The sequence below is a fragment of the Aulostomus chinensis genome, chromosome 11 (assembly GCF_037954235.1).
Source record: "Aulostomus chinensis isolate RoL2024-O1b breed Wild chromosome 11, RoL_Achi_v1.0, whole genome shotgun sequence".
In the NCBI taxonomy this organism is placed as follows: Eukaryota; Metazoa; Chordata; class Actinopteri; order Syngnathiformes; family Aulostomidae; genus Aulostomus; species Aulostomus chinensis.
In genome coordinates this window covers 7066912-7086031 of record NC_141330.1, presented here as the reverse complement: position 1 = coordinate 7086031, position 19120 = coordinate 7066912, and the positions used below count along the sequence as shown (strand labels likewise).

Genomic DNA, 19120 nt, shown 5'->3' with positions numbered 1-19120 from the left:
TACATCCTTAGACAGGACACCAGAGAGGACACAGACAGGTCGCTGTGGTACAGGCGCAGAGTGTCAATCACAGAGTAGCCACACCCTGAAACAATCCTTGCAGTATTATATATCTTAGTGGAACTGCAATTTGCAGACCGAAGTTTGTACTGAATTGAAGAAGACTGTGGGAGTAGATTTATTAGGAACAATCCCAACTGACATTGGCCGAGAGGCGGGGTTCACCCTGGACAGGTCGCAAGTCCGTCGCAGGGCCATCAGGAGCAATTAGGGGGTCAGTAACTTGCTCAAGGGTATTTCAACATGGTCACCGGGGGAAGTGAGGATTGAACCGGCAGCCCCTCGGTTGCCAGACAGCCGCTCAACCTCCGAGCCATGCCACCCCCTGACGGTATACACTTATGAGATATCTGTGTCTGTCGGGGACAGACAACACCTCAGTTGTGCTCCATGTAGTTGCTATTGTCCTCTGTAAATTCTCATTGACAAAATGTCTCAGGAACAAACTGGGACCTGAGGATGAAGTGAAGAGATTTCAATGGTCAGAGGTCAAGTCTGCAGTGACAGGCACACATGACAGGGCCATCCAGCCACAATGCAGCATGTCGAGTTTGTAATTTTTTGGCATATTGTTGAATCGGCAAACCACAAGGAAGGGTTAAAAAGTGAAGCCAGTGCAGAAGCGTGAAAAGGACTAACACATTGGCTTCACTTTGCTGGCTTCAGGAGTCGAGCTCATTTATGCAGTCTATGACTCCACACACACATCTTTTTGTTTTCCTTTTATACTGATTCTACTGCTTTTGCACATGGAAAATTTTCTGATTTGCTTTGCGTTGCCGTTTGGTGTATTTAGATAGATCTGTGTTTATTGACTGGAGATGTTCCTTAACAATGACCACTGTTTAAACCAAACCTTAACCTGAGCTAACCCTGTATTTTACCTACCCTTGAAAATTAGAGAGGCAGCTTTTGTCCTTAGTTCTCTAACCAACTGGTCCAAAGTATGGTTGTGTGACCGTGAAAGTCACACACACACACACACACACACACACACACACACACACACACACACACACACACACACACACACACACACCACTACCTCCACTACTGCTTTCCTCCCTCCCCTCTTCCCTGCGCTTGCCCATTTTAGGCTGTTCCTATTTTTTTTCCATCTGAAAAAAGGGGATAGTATGACAGCTTTTCCTGCTTCTTGCGAACTGGAGCCGGGAGAGAGAAAACTCTGTTACTCAGTCATTCTCCAACTTTGAGAGGAAGTTACCACCTCTTCCCCAGACCTGCTACACACACGCGCAGGCAGACACACACACACACACACACACGCTCTTCGAGACTTGACCACAGCAGCAACAGGGGGAATCAACTGAAACGCTCAGGACTGCTTGTTTGTAATGCTGTTTTTTTTTTTTTTCAAAGTTTGGAGGGAAAGAAGGCTGAGTTTGGAGGCTGAAGCTCTTTGTGTGGACTGAACGGTTTCAGAGGGACATGATTTGTCATTAAACACTGGTGAGTTTGACACTTTCTTTCAATGTATGAACCAGCAGCTTTCTGTCACTGGAGAAGAGCATAACGTCACTCTCAGCTCAAAAGAACTAAACCTGAGCTTGGTTGGCTTGTTCAGTGAAGAATGTAGGTTTGGATATCTGGTCACCATCACTGCAAACCTTGGAACGTCCCACTTGACAAAGCCCTTTTATACACTCATGTCCACTTGCACACTTATAATTTACAGTAAATGTCTGTGTTGATCAGTGTGTGTTCAGCATGTGTCTGACGAACCGGTTCCAGAGAGGAGCTGATGCAGCATTTCTGGTTCAGGGCAGGACAGGAGATCCCTGGTATGGCTTTCCTGTGCAGCTGCACATTATTAGCCAACAATGTTGTGATGAATTAGTTGTCACCTTGTTCCAATCAACTTCCTGTTGCTTTTTGAATTTTCTGTTAGGCCATGAAATATCATGAGACAACTAAGGAGAGAGATGCTACAAGAAGTTTAAAAAGAGGCTTGCAAATGTTGGTGCATCTGGTTCTATTTCTTTTCCATCTGCTCGCCCCCCTGTTTTAAAAAAATAAATGTCCATTGAAGCAGTCAAGCAGAACAGCGGTTCACCATATGCTTAATCTCCCATCACACTTTCTTCACAGGACATTTATAGTTAGCACCTCTTATCTGGCAAAAAGTGAGATGAGGGAGGAAGGAGGTGATGGGCGGAGGTTGGACTGGGCTGGGTTGTTCTCAGGGGTCTCTTTTAATTAACACTATCTGAGTGAGCTGGAGTGCACTTTAACTGTGCCTCCTCTAGCCAATCAGATAACTCTCCATAGGATAAGTGTTAACGCTCGGCTAACGAACCCGTTCAAAGCTGGCGGCAACGACTTGACTTCTGTGTGACCTCTCTCTGAGCTATTCATGCCAGCACACTTTTCTCTTTCCAAAAAGCCGTTCACTCACTTATCAGTTGGCCTGTCTTATCTGTCCTAAGGATGGTTGTTAACTTACTCTATTTACTCAGAGGTCACGGGTCAGTTTCAGATTTGAGCTGCTTGTAAAACTCCCATGGTGTCCATATGAATGCAGGGGAGACACAGAAGTTAAACAAAATGTGAATGGATGAAGAGCAAAGAACCCCATAGACAAGATTACACCGCGGCGAATAATAAATAACACAATTACACACAAGTAAAAAGAGGAAGGCATTTTGTGTGAAAAAAAATTGAAATTAAAGACAGAATTTCACATGACAGAAGTGTGGTCAATAATATTTAAGATCAAGTTGGCATGTTTGGAAGATGTTGGAAACATTTAAGTAACATAACTATAGGAAATTCCTGTCTTTTGCTAACATACCATCAGATTAACCCATTAGCCATACAAATACTACAGGTATCCTTATGTTGTATGCTCATTATGAGTTTTGTGGTGCGTGAGATGTTTCCTCACTTAGAACCATCCATAGGTTCCCCACAGCCCCTTCGGAAAAGGGCTGACACTGTCAAGAAATACTAGGCTGGTGATTGGACGAGCCAAGTCAAATTGCCTCTTTCACAGGCTCACTGCAACCAATCAGAGTAAAGTTAAATACCCAAAGCCAAAAACTGAAATTGCAACTGAATATACTTTACATTGAGAAAAGCCTTCAATTCTGTTCTTTGCGCTTGTTTCAAAGAAGAAATACTCTCCAGTTCTGACATATCTGATGCTAGTAGCTAGCATCTATGCTAATCTCTTCAGGAGCTGACTTTGTCACACCTAAACCATGGCTGTATCTCCTCAAGGGACTCTGATTGGTCAAAAGACTGCTGTTTCTGGCAGAAATGTTTTGGATAAAGCTTGACAAGATGGCCTGCGTGATTTTGTGCCATGCCAATACATTATCTACTTTGCAAGAGTAACTCAGCATTGTAATCTGTGGTAGGAAAAATTGCGCAAAATCTAATGAACAATGTTAAAGTACCTATTTGTAAAATTTGATTGGATGCTATTAAAAGGCAACAAATTAAAACACACCTACATATTGATCAAAACTACACATATCTCTTTGTTTGGATACAATTTCACAAAGTATGTTATACTGAACAGATTTTGTTTTTAGACATTGCAATATGGAAATGTTACATAATATACCTTTAAAGATAGTCATTCTGAAGACATGGATGACAGGAGGTGATGAAGTGTAGCCAGAATTCTAATCTCCTTCACATTAAGTCAGCAAGGGGATATTTTTAAGTCAGAGTTTGATAAACAATGTGTTTCGAAGCTCCCATCAACCACTGAGGGCTCAGCTTATTGCTTTCCAGCAGGAGCCTCACTGACTTGGATGCTGTCCTGTTCATGCTCAGGCAAATGTATGACACGCCAAGTCCAGTGGGTTTGCCCAAGCTCACTGTACACTCACTATTTCAGATACACACAGATACACAGAGGGGAAAAAACAGAAACAGTAACACGCATTACACATGGCAACACTATTAACAATATAACAATGTTGTCTTGACTACCCTCGACTTGTTTTTACAACGAAAGTATTTAGCGCTGGTGAAACTCTTAGTCTTTTGGATGAAGGTTTGTCTGTAAACGGGAAATAAACATAACAACTGATATTTACCTTCTTATGGGATGTATTTGTTAGTCATTTTATCCATCCATCCATTTACTTCCGCTTATCCTGTTAAGGGTTGGGGGGGGGGGGGGGCTGGAGCCTATCCCAGCAGCTTTTGGGCGAGAGGCGGGGTTCACCGTGGACAGGTCGCCAGTCCATCACAGGGCCAAGACATAGAGACAGACAACCATTCACACTCACAGTCACACCTACGGTCAATTTAGAGTATCAATCAGCCTCGTCCCCTCTTGATGTCTTTGGACTGTGGGAGGAAGTTGGAGTACCAGAGAGAACCTACGCAGGAACAGGGAGAACATGCAGACTCACACAGAAAGATCCCGTGCTGGAGCAGGGGCTTGAACCCAGAAACTTCTTGCTGTGAGGCGACAGTGCTGACCACTGCAACACCGTGCCATGGTGGTCATTTTATCAAAATCATGTAATCAAGATGGCAACGGGGTTGTAATAATTAATTTAAGTGGGCAAAAGAACCAACAAAGGCACTCAAATGTCATACAAATATTAATTTCCTGTTTCCGATTTTAATTTTAAAAAAAAATTTGAGTCCCAAATCATCAAAAACTAAAATGTCTATTTGAGGCTGCGTTCTTATTTTGTCAATAATATTTTCCAGATCCCTCCAAGCCCAACATGCTAACAACATCGCACAAGAAGCAGCAAAGCCCCGTTAGACTTACACGGTCTTCAAATATGGTATGATGACATATTGTTTTGGTGGACATCTCTTTTGAATTCTTGGCTCTTACTTTACCCATCTTTACTGAAAAAATACATTATCCCTTTATTCCTTGACAATTCTAATGATGATGACTTTATAATTACCTCTAGGCCTCCCAAAAAGCCTTTTGAACTGCTTAAGATGTTTCATCACATCCCTTTTACTGCAAAACCCAGTCCTTGTCACAACAACAATACTCACCCCCTAAATCTCACAGGGGGAACTGGAACTTGTTCTTGACCAGTAAAAAAACTGCAGACCCAATCCTGGAAAATAAAAGTGTGTGTGTGTGTGTGTGTGTGTGTGTGTGTGTGTGTGTGTGTGTGTGTGTGTGTGTCACACAAAGAGCTGGCAGCATCCCTATAATTGATGCAGTATGTGGAGCTGGCATGTTGCTGGATGGTATCCCAGATCGATGAGAAGGGTGAGATCATGGCTCTATTTTTGGAGCTTGGGGTTTGGGATGATCTTAAGCCCGATGTGATTTAGAGAATCAGTAAGGAATGTTCCAATGACTCTGTTTCAGCATACACAAACATACAACCAGTCACTGTCAACACACACACACACACACACACACACACACACACACACACACACACACACACACGAAATGGATTCTTCATGGGGGCCTGTCATTGACATTCAGTGGTTAATACACATTTGACTGTCCTTTACCATCACAACTGAATGCCTAACCTGACCCTAGAACCAGGTGCTTACCTGGACCCACAAAGCGCACAGTCCCTATTGGACCCCACAAACAATTAAACAAGGTCACAAACAAACATTCAGTAGATGTCGCGATCTTTATGGGGACTCATAATACGTAATCATCATTCATGTGTACTAACGAGCCCCTTAACCGAGCCCAAATTTGATTGTAACCCCAAACCACATCGGACCCCACAAATATAGTGGACCCACAGTTTTCAGACATCTCAGCTTAAGTTTAACAAGGCCACACAGACAAACTAAACCATGTCAACAAACCGACACTCACACAACCACACACACGCGCACACACATGAGCACACACACGAGCACAGTTGTGGTCCTTCCTGCTGCCATGAGTGCTGTTTGATTGGCTTGACTGGCACCATGAAAACACCAGTCTGTGGATGTTACACAGGATATCTCCTCTTGATTTACATAGTAAGGCATTCTGGCTCTGCTTCACATCAGGAGCACATCTGTGTGTTATTAACCACTTGCCCTAACCCCCAGCACAATCCCCATATCTCCATTACCCTCCCATTACCTGCCATTGCTCAAAGAACAAGCTCTTCGAAGGACAAGCAACAAACCAAGCTGGCGTCACATTAGCAAATGCAGACCTGTGAAATTTACAACCCTTTCTTTATTGAAAAGTACCTTAATACAAATAACACAGAGCTGACAACGCCTGACTGGCTTTATTCTGTGTTTACCATTGGAGAGGTTTTTGCCCTTGAAAACAAAGCTGTTGTTCATTGAGTCTATGTTAAATAAAGTACATGCCCAAAGCCAATTACATCAATGCATGGAAAAAAAAAAGAAAGAAAAGAAAACACAAAGCATTCATTCAGCTCTCTATCAAACACTAAAGCATATTCAAGAGGTTTGGACAAGACTGAATAATGTAATGCAACAAAGGAACGAGTATGTCAAAGTTGAATGCTGTTAAACCAACAAGTGGTTTGATCAAAACGATTTCCACTGAACCCCTCTGAGGGACAAACTAAATAAAAGTTGGACAGTTAATGACTTGCCTTCGGTGGAGCTGTTTGTAGCTGCAAAGTCTAAAAGAGTTGTGCTTGACATCGACACTAACATGGTTTGTCAACATTAGCAAAACATTTTTTAGTGGACTGATGGTAGTTTAGGTTAAGGCTCCTGTTACATGTTACTGTTGCATTTCTAACGTTGCAAATAGATAAAGTACATTTCCTTTCTGACACGTCCAGTTGGCGACGCAATACGATTTGCTCCTCTTTGTCAGAATCCGATTCTCCTCCCAAGGTAGAGGGAGGTAGAATATTAAATTGATCCAGCACAGAGGAGGATAAAACCCCCCAAAAAAAACATATTATATGACCCAGGTCACTTGGGGTCAACTTCACCTGGTCCTCCATGTGCCCAAACGGAAACCAAATGCCTTTTTCTAAATGCAACGACTTTCCTGCCTGTCAGATACACCTTGACGAGGAGGAAACAGCACTAACGCTTAGCACAGCTGCAAACCTCTGAGATCTATTCAGTGCTTAGTGGAAATGGGATTTAATGCCCTTTCTCCAGAAGAGTCCTTTGCAACCTTCTTAGATGTGAAAGAAATGTTGTTGTGGCTTCCAGAAGAAACTACCTTGACCCCGTGGACGTGAATACTTCTACAGACAGTGTAAACAGAGATCTGGACAATGTTTCTGTTTACTGGTGGAATGAAATCGCCTTCACCCCAGCAGTTTTGGGGACAGCTTGAAGTTACATTATGTTTGAATATTTGGAGACTGTTTTCTGGCTTGATTACAGTGTGATGAATAGCTTCTAGTGATATCCAGCAGATATTTTTGTGATACAGTTTCAAATGTTTGGCTACTTTTAGGTGACTTTTAACCTTCCAACAGCCACTGCTGGGAGAACTGCTTCATGAGAGAGAGTGAATCAGAAGTTCTGAAGTTGGTTATTTAACCCGTTTATACATGATGCAACGTATGGGTTGCTCTACCTGTTAAGACCTGAGGCGACATTTGCATTTATCTCCCTTTAAGACTTGATGTGGCATCTGTATCGCTTTTGTGTATTTTGGATTTCTTTTTTAACTTAAAGGAGCAATAGTCATATGCCAAAGGTTTAAGTTGTTTAAGTTTTTATTTCATGTTTCTATCTGCTGATCTGCTGCACAGGCTGACAAAGAAAGGTTTAAGCGGACATTGAAGATTCAATTGTTTCCTTCAGAGTCCTTCAAGTTTCTGGAGGATATTAAAAAAGTTGCCAGAGGGTTTTTTTTGTTTGTTTGTTTTTTTGCTGCTTTCAAGGTGTAAATGGGTTAAGGAGGACAGTTTCAAAATGTGCCTTTCCAGCTGAAAATGGTGAATAAATCACTAGTTTATGGCAACAGAATCCAAGCAAAGGTGCGACTGAAGCCAAGAGGTGCCATATAATCTCCCTCACTAGAGAGAGCCTGTGTGTGGACATGAGCTCAAAAACAATAAAATGGGATTAAATTAAAATAGATTTTCATTCTGTTTTACTGTATCAGAAATTGCTGAATAGAAATTCTAGACATTACAAATATTTCTTTCTCTCTGTGGTTTGGAGTGTCAGTACAATGAGGCAATAATAATACTGACTTGCTCCCTCATGTAATTTAACCCCTTTATCTTCAATGAATCAAATGTGTCTGGACTCCTTGTATAAATTCCACTGAAGGTTATGACTTTGATCTCTTCATTGTGGAAGAGGAGCATAGAGGCGGATGGTTTATTAAAACAAGAATTACTGGTGAAGTATCAAGGGCCAAACTCCAAACTCGCTTTGGAAGTCTGTTCCTTTTAGGAGGCGGCTGATAAATCACCCTGTTGACATTTGTGTACACTAAACAGCTCCGTCATTATGCCCGTGCTTGCTAATCTTAGAGATGATGCTGGAGGAAGGCTCCGACCTGGATGTTGCGCTAATAGTGTCCCGGCGGAAACATTGTGGGAAGGAAAGGCCATTGTTTTTTATCTCCAAGTGGAAATGATAACACCTCACCGTATTGTGTTTATGTTGGCTGCAGTCAAATGGTGCTTTCTGCTTTGAACTCAGAACAAATTATTTCAGTATTGACTGAGAATTTGGTGGACAAGGAGAGCTAACACTTGTCACCGAGGTTCTTGTTTTATGAAAAACTGAAATCTCTGACAGATAATATAATAGGAACTTATGGGAAATAGTCTGGTTTGCCTTCCTCTCCAGAGCCAGAGAAGAAGAGAGATACCCTTCCCTCCTCTGTGCTGCATCAGTGGGCAAGAGATGCACAGACATCTGCTAGCTGCTAGTTAGCCTAGCCTAATGAATGGAAGTGGTTGGGCTTTCTAGCTTAGCTTTGTCAAAAGTCATCAAATACACCTTTCTCCAAAACAGCCTTTACCTGCACTTAAATAATTAGTGTTGCACATAACATGCTCTCTGAAACAATATTTTACATAGATACATAGTCGGAACTACTTTCCTGACTGGATGCGTTGATTTGACTCCTCGCAGCTTCAGTCAGCACAACAAAATGTTTGTTGACGACCGGTAGATCAGCTGTTTCTCCTCATTATGGTTGACTTTGTAAGAGAGGGTGGGGTGAAATCTTACATTCAAGCTAAGATCCTGAAGTTCATCTATTTGATGACTTTGACAGCTGTGCTAACACTTACCATCCACTGCCATTCACTGTGCTAAGCTAACTCATGGTCAGGCAGTAGGGTATCTATGTCTTGTCTGCTTCTTTTCTCACAGAGCTGGTGTGCGAGGATGGGGCTATAATGATTAATAGTCAACAGGACTACTAACAGCACAAACTCAGGAAAGGGATGCATGAGTGTTTCCCCTCAGGATACAAGGCCAGAAAAGAGCAAATGATAAGCCAGCAGGGACAACAAATGGGACTAAGCATTAACGTCACAGCATCCAAGACACAAAGACACGCACTATGAACCTGAACATTGGAAAATCTCATTTCATTTCTCTAATAACTTCAATCTCCATTCTGTAAATAGAACTATGAACCCGCTGGGAGAAGCTTGTATCAAAAGCCATACTTTGACAGCCCTTCATAAATGCACCTAAACAGAAATTTCATGGTTTGTTACATAATTAGATGACATGCTGATTCTTGAGATATTCTCACCTCTTTTGCGAAGCAGTTGGTGTGAATCCACCCACCTCTCAGCAATCCACAAAACTAGTGTGTGTAGGAAGAAAAATTGTCTGTTTTTCGCCAAACTGCGCGGCCTTAGCTAGATTGATATAAATATACATGGAAGTGAAGACAGCTCCAAATTTTTGGAGGATGTATCAGGGTCATGGTGAAGACAAGTATCCAAAGAGAGAAATAGAATATAACACTCGCATCGTGGCCAAAAAGCAAACATGACCTGACACATGTTTGGTTTTTTTTTTTTTAAGATGTACAAGCTGTTTCCCTGATGGCAGCAGAGAGAACAAAGTAATTCCAATACTTTGATGACTTTGCAACCACAAAACTGTAACTTCTTCCCATAATTTGATTGATTCCTGGCCACAAGATAACAAGAAATCTTGTTCCCATTATTTAATTAATTTGTGGGAAGAAGTTACAGTATGTCTTCTAGCCACAAATTCATCACATTGTGGGACCAGGTTACATCCTGTAGCCACAAAATATTTTTTTCTCCCCCAAGACCACTCTGGGGCACCGCAGTTCTGGATTAGCTACTATTATTTGATTATACCGTAAACTGTAATTTGAGGATGATACTTGTGTTCTTAGTTTCTATAGCAACCTAGGTTTGAGCAAAAGATGGTGATGTATCAAATCACTATTGTATGGCTCCTTTGTTCTAATGAACCTAATGGCAAGGCTTCATGAAAGGGCAACATGTGTAATAGAAAAGCAAATTGGGTCAAAAAGAAAAAAAAATGACAGAAAACTGAGTCATGGGATACCGCAAGGAAGGAGAGGATCTGTTAATAATTTCCTTCTTGAGGTAAAACAAAAACACAACAAACCAACAAGGTTGGATAATTAGTGTTTAGATAGGCTTTAAACAGGTCTCCAGTTGTCACAAGCGCCAGTAACAGATGCCAGAGTCCCGATGAAGCTCAGGTTTTCTGCATTCCAGTGGGAGAGGCTCTACCGTAGGTGTCCCGTCATTCGCTTTGACCGGACTTGAAGAAGGTCTGTCACTGGAGCCATTCACGTTATTACCCTTGAGACAAAATCAAAACATGTCACTGAAAGGCCACGTTCATCATCTCTGCTTGGATTATGATGAATAGATGCCATTAGTTGGGATTCCGTGGGTTGGAGGAAATGAAAAACTAAGGAAGTAAGCCGGACAAGAAAACAGTGGTCCATCCCTACGCTTCAGAGCAGAAACAAAAGCCCCATCGTCTAACTTCTGTGGGGACCGAGGGGGTGGCCTGGAAAGAATGTTACCATAGTGACCACTCTGAGAGCCCCCCCCCCCCCCCCCCAACACTGTGTAAGTCAAGCTCTGTGTAGAGTACATAGAATCTACCAGGAATCAGCAAGATCGACATTTGCCCAGGAAAGCATACAGGTTCTACTAAACCAACAGTAGCTGGCAGCGAAGATATTTTCCTAAACAGGGTTACAAGTTGGAAACTTCTCAGTGCTGCATTTTTCACAGCCCATCTGGCAAGTAAAACACTAACCACCAGCAACTTTATGGGCTTTTATTGACTGAAGTTAAGGGATTCTGGGGCTCTTTTTGGATTTCAAGTATGTTGTTGTGGTTTGAGCTGATAGAGATGTTAGAGGACTCTGGTGTAGCAGGAAAACCGTACATTTCTCCACTGTGTTTAGATGTTTTCTCGTTGGAGGATGCCTGAATGAAGGGCACCTGGGCTGTACATACTGAAGGCAGGTCTAGGTCTCCTTGAGTTCTAACTGACAGAAGGGGATGCTGCTGCTGTGGGGTCTTTTTCTAGGTCATTGATTCCACTTCTTTTTTTTTTTTAACAGCGCTCTCTGTCTTTTGTAACAGCGGCAGTCATTAGAGTCGATAGAGTCACCTGAGACCAAGTGGAACTGAATGTCGGAGCTTTTGGAGTCGAATGGGCCAAGTGTTGTTCAATCTCCCGGAAAGGGATAAAGGATCTTAAGATAAATGGAGTCATAGACCTCCTCCTTACTCGAGGGATGGCTTCTTTGATGTAGACAGTATCCTTATTCTGCATCTCATGAGAAAAAGAAAGCATCGTTTTAAAGTCCTACTTAAATTTTAATTCTCATTTATTACAAGAATGATAAAACATCTGTTAAAGACATTTAGAGTGTTGTCTATGATATCAACTGTCTGACTTCTTGGAGCCAGCATGGGACACAGCATCATTAACTTGTAGGATGATGTAACCTTTATTTCCCAGTGTAGTACTAATTTCTAGTACTGATTCTGGGTGTCTTGGTCACATGACATTGAATTGATTTATAAAAAAAAAACAAAAAACTTTTGCAGTATAAAAGAAAATTATAAATTTTGGACTAAAACATGAAAAAAATTGAAAAAGTATAAGATTTGTAGTGCTTTAGTCCCCATCTATTTTCATTTTGATGTCAGTTTTACTTTATTAGTTTCACTTTATTATATTCAAACACATATTTTCAGTACTTGTAGTTTTACGTTAGTCGGTAAAAGTGACAAGGAAACGAGGCTGTATTTCAATACAGATGTTCAATACTCGGCTCAAAGCAGAGTCTTGGTGTCCTTGGCTGCGAACACCATTTCTGTTAGTCTAGACTTCCTTTTTGTTCATGTTATTTCAATACCTGCTGAGTCATCGACTGCTCCTGAACTGATTTAGAACACTACAATAAGAGGGGTCTCGTTCATGTGATGTGATGATGGCAAATTACCAGAATCTATTGACTCGTGGGCAATGCAACAACTTGATGCTGCAGCTGCTTGTAATCAACAGACCTGGTCAGTGAGAACCTAAAAAAGGACTCCTGCCTCACTCCTGGAGGGGCACACCTGAAAAATACAATTCCATCTCTTTTCTAATTGCAATTTTGAACTTTTGTATGAAGTTTTACAGAGGGCGGGTTCAAGGCAGTGAAACTAGGATAAAATGAAAAGCCTCACGGTCTCTTGTAGGACTGTGTGTGCTGCAATAGCCCTGTCATTGTTTGCATTCACAGACGCCTCAGTGGCTTTGGATCTAATGCAGTTTGACATGTGTGTGTGTCTGTGTATGTGTGTGTTTGCTCTTGTCTCAGGGCGGCCAAATGAACTGTTTAGCCTGAGGACCAAAGATCACAGGCCCCGATCCAACAGCAGGAGAGAATAAGGAGAGAGAGAGAGACGCGTGATCGGGTCACATCCATTCTCTGACTCCTCATTGCACCATGAACTGGAACTGAGCACTCGCTTCCTAGTTTCATTTTAGCGGTAAGTTCTGAACCTAATCTACTTTCTGCTTACTTCTGATATTACAGGAGAATGTTTGGCGTGTTCTCAAGTTCATTAATGAACCACATTACATATGGTTTCCATGTGTGTGGTGTTCTGCTTGACTTTTACTGAGAGCTCCATCAACAACTAAGCCCTAATGCACCATAAATCACTGAGCTATTCACGTGGTGATAGAAATCCAGCTCTGGGGTTATCAGCAGGCGCAATTTGGAGGTAAATGCAAACACAAACATGTGGTTTGTACAATTTGAGGACATCCATATGATCTGTGTGCAGGCAAAGTGACATGTGGTTTAACTTAAGAGTGCAGTGCACACAGGTTAGCGTGGGGCGGCTTTAGAGTTCATCATCAATTCTCATGAACAGAGTCGTTTTTTTCTCCCCACAGCCAGCCACAACACAAAGCACATGTTGAAAGGGAATGGCGCTAATATGAGCTGGAAGGATTAAAGGCACCTTCTGTTATTTTGTGCTGGTCAATTTTATGTTTCCATCAACACTCGTATGTGTCTCATGATCCAAAAAACCCTGATGTCATCAGGCTGTGAGGTGGAAATTGTCGATAAACTTCTGGAGCAGATGAGAAAAGCCAGAGTCAGCAGGGAACGGCGGCAGGGTGGTGGCAGAGGAGGGGAGCTGGGGAATGTTAAGGTAGAGGATCATAAAGAATACGGGTCATCATGACCCTGGTGTGTTATTTATTGCAAGAAATTCAATATTTTTTCTCTCGGGACAAAAAAACTACAGAATGAAGTGTAAGCATTGAGAGAGCGTAGAAGAATGCGTAATTGTTAAAATACAAAACAGACAGCAAAAGGCAATGAATAAGAAATGTTCTGTATCTACTTTGGGCTCAAAACTGAGGCTTTACTTTTGTACTAAAAAAGAAAAAGCAGCTTCTTAACCCTTTAGCTTACATCCTCGGTCACACTTTTCAACTATACAAGCCCAAAAAAGTACCAAAAAAATCATATTTTTATATTTTCTTTTTTTTATCAGAATCCAAATATTCTTTCCTTCCCATCAAACAAAATAGGGTGCATGCATAACCAGGTACAAACCAATTTCAGCCAATAATATTATGACATCCATCTGCCCAATCAATCTTCAATTTTTGAGTGACATGTATATAGTAGAAACATTAGTTTGCTAGCTAGCAAAAGTGTTCTATCAACGTGTCTTTGGCTGTTCGGCACCTCAAACCTTGTTTTCCTACAAAAAAAAATGGGCCTGCTGGTTCAGTTTGGTTTTTTCCATTTTGAGGAAAGTGGGATCTGGGACAGTTCCAGATTATGTGTAAGGCATTTTACTGAGGACTACTTCAGGAACTACTTAAAGCACAAGATGGGCCTATGTCTCTCTTTGGCTCTCCTTGATGAACACTGCTGTTACTGTACATCATTGGGGCCTCACATAATGTTATAATAACTCTGGATACACCCACTTCTCAAATTCCTCCAACATTACATCCCAAATCTCTATCACATTTCACTTAGAATAAGTCACGATACAACAGAAGACCCACTTATAATATCATTTCAGCTGGACTTCATGAAACGCTTCCTTAGGAAAGTTCTTAGAGTAGGTAAAAACACACTTGAGTCCACCAGACTGACAGGATGCCAGGAGAGCCTGCTCAAATGTCAAGGACATGATATCCAAACAATACAAATAAGTCAACAGCACACTCGCCTTTTCCTCTGGGACGCACAACTTGACCTTGCAGTCCCATCAGGCAGGAAGATGTCTTTTGTGACTACTTGGAAAATTGGCTCTTGACCTCTTTAACAGAAGTCTGTCATGGTTCAGAAAGAAAGGCAGTGAGCAGTGAGCCATGTGTCAGACGCATTATGATGATCCCACATGAAGTCTTTCCTTAAACAGGACACAGAGAAGCTTTTGTTTGACACTTGGGTGGGTGGGGGTGGGGGGGGGGGGGGTCATGCCACCCACCCGAGGGCATGAAGAACTTCTGTGGTCAGTGGGTTTGAAATCCAAACGCTGCACAAAATGTGAAACCGTAGGAAGGGTGTTTTGGAGAAGTTTAACACCTAGAAGAGCATTGATCGGCTGCTCAGCTTTGAGTTGCATTATCGGCCACGTTTAATATTTGATTTCTTGTTATTTCAGCTGTGTGGAGAGAGGAAAGCCACGATAACCATGGATGTGAAGAAAAAAGAAATGGACCTCCTGAGCAACAGCATAGCTGCATATGCACACATCAAGGGTAGGTCACGCTCTGAAGCCTGGCATATTCTCTCTTGACTGTATGTCTGAGACTTGATTATCTCAATAACTGTTCATCTGTTTGACGTCAAGTTTGGTGTGTGCACTGATTGTACCTCATGGAAGCGCAGGGCCCAGGTCACTGCCCTGGCCTAAAACAACAGGGTGAAAAATAAGTGACAACATGTGACTCAGTCTGATGTTGTTAACTTGTATTCTTCCCTCAGCAAACCCGGAGAGCTTTGGCCTTTACTTTGTGCTCGGGGTGTGTTTCGGCCTGGTGCTGACACTCTGCCTTCTGGTCATTCGCATCTCCTGCAAGCCACGGACCAAAATCGCCTCCACGGCGCCTGAGAAAAAACATCCAAAGGACATCAGTGAGGATGATGAGGACAGTGAGGATGAAGAAGACGAAGAAGTGGAAGAAGTAGAGGCCCCTGTCCCTTTGCCCACCACAGAAATCCCTATCGGTAATCACACCTGCCAACCAGATGGGACAATGAGTGTGAATGTATTTACTTCAGCTGAAGAGCTGGAGAGAGCACAGCGACTAGAGGAGAGGGAGCGGATCATTCGTGAGATCTGGAGGAACGGCCAGCCTGATATCCTGGGGACAGGAACAGGGACTATTGGAAGAGTGCACTACTACTAAGATACATGAGGCAACAGGGGAACTCCTATGAAGGAGAGGCATGGACCTTTGGATGGGCCTGGAGACCCTGAAGCCTTTAAGACTTGAACTGCCTGTGTCAGAAACAATGTGCCACATGTGATGACTCTGACAGAGCTTAACTATATAGTATTGCACTTCTTATGAAGCAAAGTTATTTTCAACATGAATTTAAACCCAAGGTGTCTTTAAGACGAATCAATCCATATGGAAATAATGCAGATAAATGGAGCTGATGTCACTTGAAGTAATTGGTCTACTAAAATGTATGGTGCTTGATTACATTAAATGCACACTTGGTTTACGTGTAAAAATGAAAGCATATAAGGACATATAGGACACAATGTATGTACAGTGTGTTGCAATGACAATATTGGTTTGGAATGATGGTGAGTTAATGGAGAAGTCTCAAAAGTGCTCTTAAAAAGTCTCCAAGAACACACCCTGAGGGGACCTCGCTCTGACAGGAAATTACATTGTTTAAACAAGAACATATCAATTCATTTGTGGGGGCAACACATTATAAACACAATATAATGTAAAGACAACTGCTAGTTACATAAATGTCTGGATTTCCTGGGATAATTCCATGAAAGGAAATGATAAAATTAAAGTATTACAGTGGATAATTTACTCAAATGTCATACAAATATCAGATTTCAGCAGAGCTCTTTGGGCCATGGATTTAATAATAAAATTGCCAGTGTGATTCTTTAATAACCTTTTATTTCTGCTCAGTGTCTCCTGTATGTGCCTTAAAAGTTTCAAGATTTTATAATAAAGATTTCGGGGAACTCCAAAAGTCGTGATGGCAAATGTCTTTTTCCAAGACTGGGCTGACATTAAAAAAAAGGGAGATGTCCAAGGTAATTCAATACTTTGGAGGTAATTTCTCCTGGAAAAATGGAGGTGAGCTTGAGAGCTGGTTGGAGAGAACACCTGTTGCTTCCATCGGCCGCACTCTTGACGTAAAGGCAGCGGTCCATTTAGCACGTCAGCACCTGCTCACCGTTAAAACTCATCAAACTGCTAAAACACTTTTTTAACGACACTACGGGCCGAGCAGCTTCCCGACGGTTTGTTTGTTTTGACTATAAAACCGTCTCAACATTGGAGTTCGACCCGCCGCTCTTCAACAAGCTAAGTGTTTGCTGCTTTTATGTTTATTGAGTCCATATCTTTTAATGCTAACCCGTTTGTGAGCTTGCTAACGTTTTAGCCATGCTAGCACTTCTGTAGGCTAGCGGGTCGAACACAACGTCACACCGGTGTTTGCTAGTTTGCCGAAGTTAGTTTTAGGTTGGAGATTCAACAGACGATGCTTGCTAAAACAAATAAATTAATTAATAAACATCGTCCACATCATAGCAACTCCAACTCTATGCAAGACAATGTCACGTTATTGACAAAACAAGACACAGCTCTTTCTTTTTGATTTTATTGATATTTCTATTTTACGTGCGTATTTAAATTTATAATTTATTTATTATCAGTAGCTTCCATGTGACTTCTCATCACTTACTATTACCTGGCCTGAAAAAAAAGGTCCCTTATTAAATTTTTAAAATAATATTTTGACACAAGTACCCCTTTGCAACAAATACTGCTCCCCCCTGTGGTATGACGAATTGCTTTAGGCCATATTGCCATTTCAATTAAATATCAATTTGAGGCGCTGCCCTAATTTAAACTGACATATGATGAGATACATCGCAACGCGTCAAAAATCAGATGTTATAGAATCGTTAAGAAGTCATGAAGCCAGTTAAGATTCAGCCCTCTACATAGAGAGATATTCCAAGTTTGTGTTAGCGGAATGAAATGACATGTTACGTGACTCCATGCTACGTTACTGCTACACAAGCCTCTGTCTGTCTGTGCAGGTCATCTCCTAAAACTCTCTGCACGTAACATTTCATAAGGAAAGTGTCACTTTGCCAGCTTGTATATTTCCTGTGGTGGGTGTATTATCATTACTCCCTGGACTTCACATGTTGTTTGCGCTCAAAGGGAATGACAGGTTCAGAACCTAGAAGGCCAACATCAACTTTGATCATAGTACTGTGTATTTACATAACAAATCCGTTCCATGAAAGTTGGCTGACTGCAATATTGTTTAGCTGCCAATAAAGGCTTGCGGAACACTGACGAACTGCCCACAGTGGGCGAAAGTTTGTTTGGGATACTGTCACAAATCACTCTTCGGTAGTTTGTTGATTTGGAAGAATTTATGACTGGTTTTCATGTCAATTACACCTACGTAAGTGGACTTGTACTCAACCTGGATGACCATGTATCCTCATATTCAGTAGCCTAGCATACTGTCACGGGGATGAAGGTCTCAGTCGAGGAGGGAGGGAGGGAGTGAGGGAGGCTGCGAACTTGTGCTAGATGTCTTGACTCGTCCTTAAAGTGCACACAGTGTGAACAGGGTTCAGGTTTGTGTTGGGGCCTGCTCTGTTTTCAGATGGAACCCAGTCAAGCTTTTGGAAAATCCTCTGGCTTTCCGAAATTAGTGGTGTTGATGGAAAAGAATTTTAGATGTAGCTGTCAATTTCTTTTTTGTGCTAGTGTCTTGCGTCTCGTGCAAACCGCCGCCGCTCACTGTTCTTGCCTGCACTTGAAATGTAACATGATTTCCATAAGCTTAAGCTGGACCCCTACGGTCTCTGTGCCAGCCATTTTGGAACATTGACACACAATCTTAAATATCCCTCAAACAATTTGCATATTTTAGTCAGGTCTTCAACAAGGGAGCTATATTTGAGAAATATACAATCTGGCATGTTTCTAATGGTATGCTTGTAGTGTTTTCAACTTTGCATTCTAACCGTATTTATGTTATGAAACAATACACCTATGAAAGGAACGCCAGTGTGAGGGAAATCCAGGAAAACACGTAAATCTGAACCTCAACACATCATGATCTATTTGACTTGAATAGTCAAAATGAAAATATTTTTGTGTAGTTTTATAGTTCTGAGGTTAAAAATCATCCTTGAGTGACTACCTTATGACTCTTCTTTGGTGATTTTTTTCTCCATATCAAAATTCCTTTTAGATAATTCACTGTTGTTTCCCATGAGGTCATAGATCGGATTGTATTCGCTGAACCATTTTCACTGACAAACTGTTCTTTGTCAGCTCACTTAGTCTTTCATTATTTCTATTTTTAACTTGGAGTTTGTTGGTATCTGAAGTGAGCTCCAAAATA

General features: G+C 41.7%; 1 protein-coding gene across 2 annotated transcripts; it reads left to right on the top strand.

Moving 5' to 3' along the window:
• The first annotated feature begins 1246 nt into the window (after window positions 1-1246).
• Window positions 1247-16702, top strand: eva1ba (eva-1 homolog Ba (C. elegans)). 2 transcript variants are annotated; one of them, XM_086218016.1, is made up of 5 exons: window positions 1247-1530; window positions 4759-4838; window positions 12815-12986; window positions 15141-15237; window positions 15464-16702. In XM_086218016.1, the coding sequence occupies exons 4-5, from the start codon at window positions 15171-15173 to the stop codon at window positions 15886-15888; spliced, it is 492 nt and encodes a 163-aa protein (XP_086074142.1). In that variant the 5' UTR covers window positions 1247-1530; window positions 4759-4838; window positions 12815-12986; window positions 15141-15170; the 3' UTR covers window positions 15889-16702. The 2 variants fall into 2 exon arrangements, with proteins under 2 accessions (XP_086074142.1, XP_086074141.1); XM_086218015.1 differs by lacking the exon at window positions 4759-4838.
• Window positions 16703-19120: the final 2418 nt, after the last annotated feature.